This window comes from Cyprinodon variegatus, unplaced genomic scaffold, assembly GCF_000732505.1.
Source record: "Cyprinodon variegatus isolate N-32 unplaced genomic scaffold, C_variegatus-1.0 Scaffold665, whole genome shotgun sequence".
Classification (NCBI taxonomy): domain Eukaryota; kingdom Metazoa; phylum Chordata; class Actinopteri; order Cyprinodontiformes; family Cyprinodontidae; genus Cyprinodon; species Cyprinodon variegatus.
This window is the reverse complement of record NW_015151118.1, coordinates 59058-61112: the sequence shown is the minus strand read 5'-3', so window position 1 is coordinate 61112 and position 2055 is coordinate 59058. Positions and strand designations below refer to the sequence as shown.

The window sequence follows — 2055 nt, the reverse complement described above, 5'->3', positions numbered from 1 at the left end:
CTTGAGTACAGTAACGAAGTATTTATACTTCATTTGTACTAATTGAATAAAATGATAAAAACAACAGAAATCATAAGAACTCCAACAAACCCGATCCTGTGCAGAAAGAACAAGGATTTGCAACGTTAACCTGGAAACAAGTTATCTTCTCTGATGGATCGTCCTTCTGGTGGTTTAGGGCGTCTGCAGAAGAGAAAGCTAACTGCCTTAATGAAATGGGATCAAGAGCAAACATCTAGAAGTGATGAGCTTCAGCCACAGCGGAGCGCTGAGGGGTGAAGGCAGAAGAAAAGGGCTGAAAGAAACGAACACTTAAATGCTGGACCAGGACCACGGAGACCCCGGGCTCTGATTATAAACAGCAGACAGGAACCAAGAACTGGGTCAACTTTAAGCACCAAGGAGACAAGAATCAGTCACCAGCTGCGTATTTCGGTTCCTTCTCAGAAGTAATCCCAGAAGCTACAACCATGAGAAAAATGTGCAAAATAAGTCGCTACACTGGAAAATCGATCTAGAAATGAGTAAAAATGTCTTAAATTAAGTGCATTTACCCTTAATTTGAGCAGGTAAATGAGGTAGTTTGCCAATGGAATGAGTATTTTTACTCTTAAAATAAGATAATTAGATCATTTGCACTTGAAATAAGAAATTTCAAACGTAAATTGTCTTGTTCCATTGGCAAAATGTCTCTTTTTTTCTCCCTAATCCCAGAACAAATGCACATATTTTAAGAAAAAATGACTTTTCTAGATTTTAATTTTTTCCAATGTAATTCACTATTTTTATGTTCACTCTAAAAAAAAAACTACATCTACATTTGTAGCCATTCAAAATTTCCTTGGTTTCCTTGATGAATCATCGGCTGGTTCCATAAAATTCCTTTTTTAAACGTCAATCTTTGCAATAAAATATTCTTCTGTCATTTTCATCTTGTGGACATTAAGATCTAAAGAAAAGCGCCATAATTCAGTGAAAGGGTGAAATCAGAGTAAAAGAATATGCCCGCCCAGGAGAAGCAGGGGGTTGTTAATCTTTCTATGAATAGTGAAATGAAATGTGATATTTTCCACCTGTCCAGGTTTCTTCTCTGCTTGTTCTCAACTCCACCCCTTTCACCCACTACCCGAACCCCACCTTCGATCCGCTCGGAACGTCTGGGATCCTTGAGGTGAAGCCGGGCTCTCCCATCATCCTGAAGGTGGGACTTTCACAGGAAGTGATGCAATGTGATGCAGGTAGGATGTTTAATACCTGAGCTGGCCTAACAGGTGTGTGTTCTGTACTCCAGGGTAAAAACCTGATCCCTCCGGCTCCTGGAAACAACCGCCTGAACTACACGGTTCTGATTGGAGATTCTCCTTGTCTGCTGACCGTCTCTGAGAACCAGCTGCTGTGTGATTCTCCTGATCTGACAGGAGAACACCGGGTTGTGGTGAGTTCAACTTTGCCTCGGTCCGCATCTGTGAGGAACATATAATTCAGATGATGAGCCAGGATTTAGAAACATTTAGTCTGTCCAGCTTTTAATCAATGATTGCTAAACACTGAGTTTCTCAACCTTTAACACAGGATTTATAAACACAGATTTGTTCAATCTATAACTCAGGGTTTCCAAACACTGAGCTTCCCTCAACCTTTCATCTGGGATTTATAAACACTGAGCTTCCCTCAACCTTTCATCTGGGATTTATAAACACTGATTTTCCTCAATCTTTAATTCAGGATTTAGAAACACTTAGTCTCTCCAGCTTTTTGTCAGCAATTTTAAACACTGTGTTTTCTCAACCTTTAACACTGGATCTTTAAACATTGAGTTTATAAATCCAGTGTTAAAGGTTGAGAAAACACAGTGTTTACCCTGAGGTATAGATTGAAGAAATCTATACCTCAGGGTTTCCAAACATCGAGCTTCCCTCAACCTGTAGTCTGGGATTCATAAACACTGAACTTTCTCAATATTTAAGACATGATTTATAAACACTGAGCTTCCCTCAACATTTAAGACATGATTTATAAACACTGAGCTTCCCTCAACATTTAAGACATGATTTA

The 2055-nt window shown here is 39.3% G+C and overlaps 1 protein-coding gene across 1 annotated transcript in view; it reads left to right on the top strand.

Annotated features, from left to right (window-relative positions):
- Positions 1-2055, top strand: part of LOC107097004 (plexin A3-like) — a 73443-nt gene that overhangs the window by 49606 nt on the left and 21782 nt on the right. The window contains exons 16-17 of the mRNA XM_015393956.1: positions 1082-1201; positions 1292-1437. Of these exons, the coding sequence (XP_015249442.1) occupies positions 1082-1201; positions 1292-1437 (266 nt within the window). The remainder of the gene's footprint in view (positions 1-1081; positions 1202-1291; positions 1438-2055) is intronic.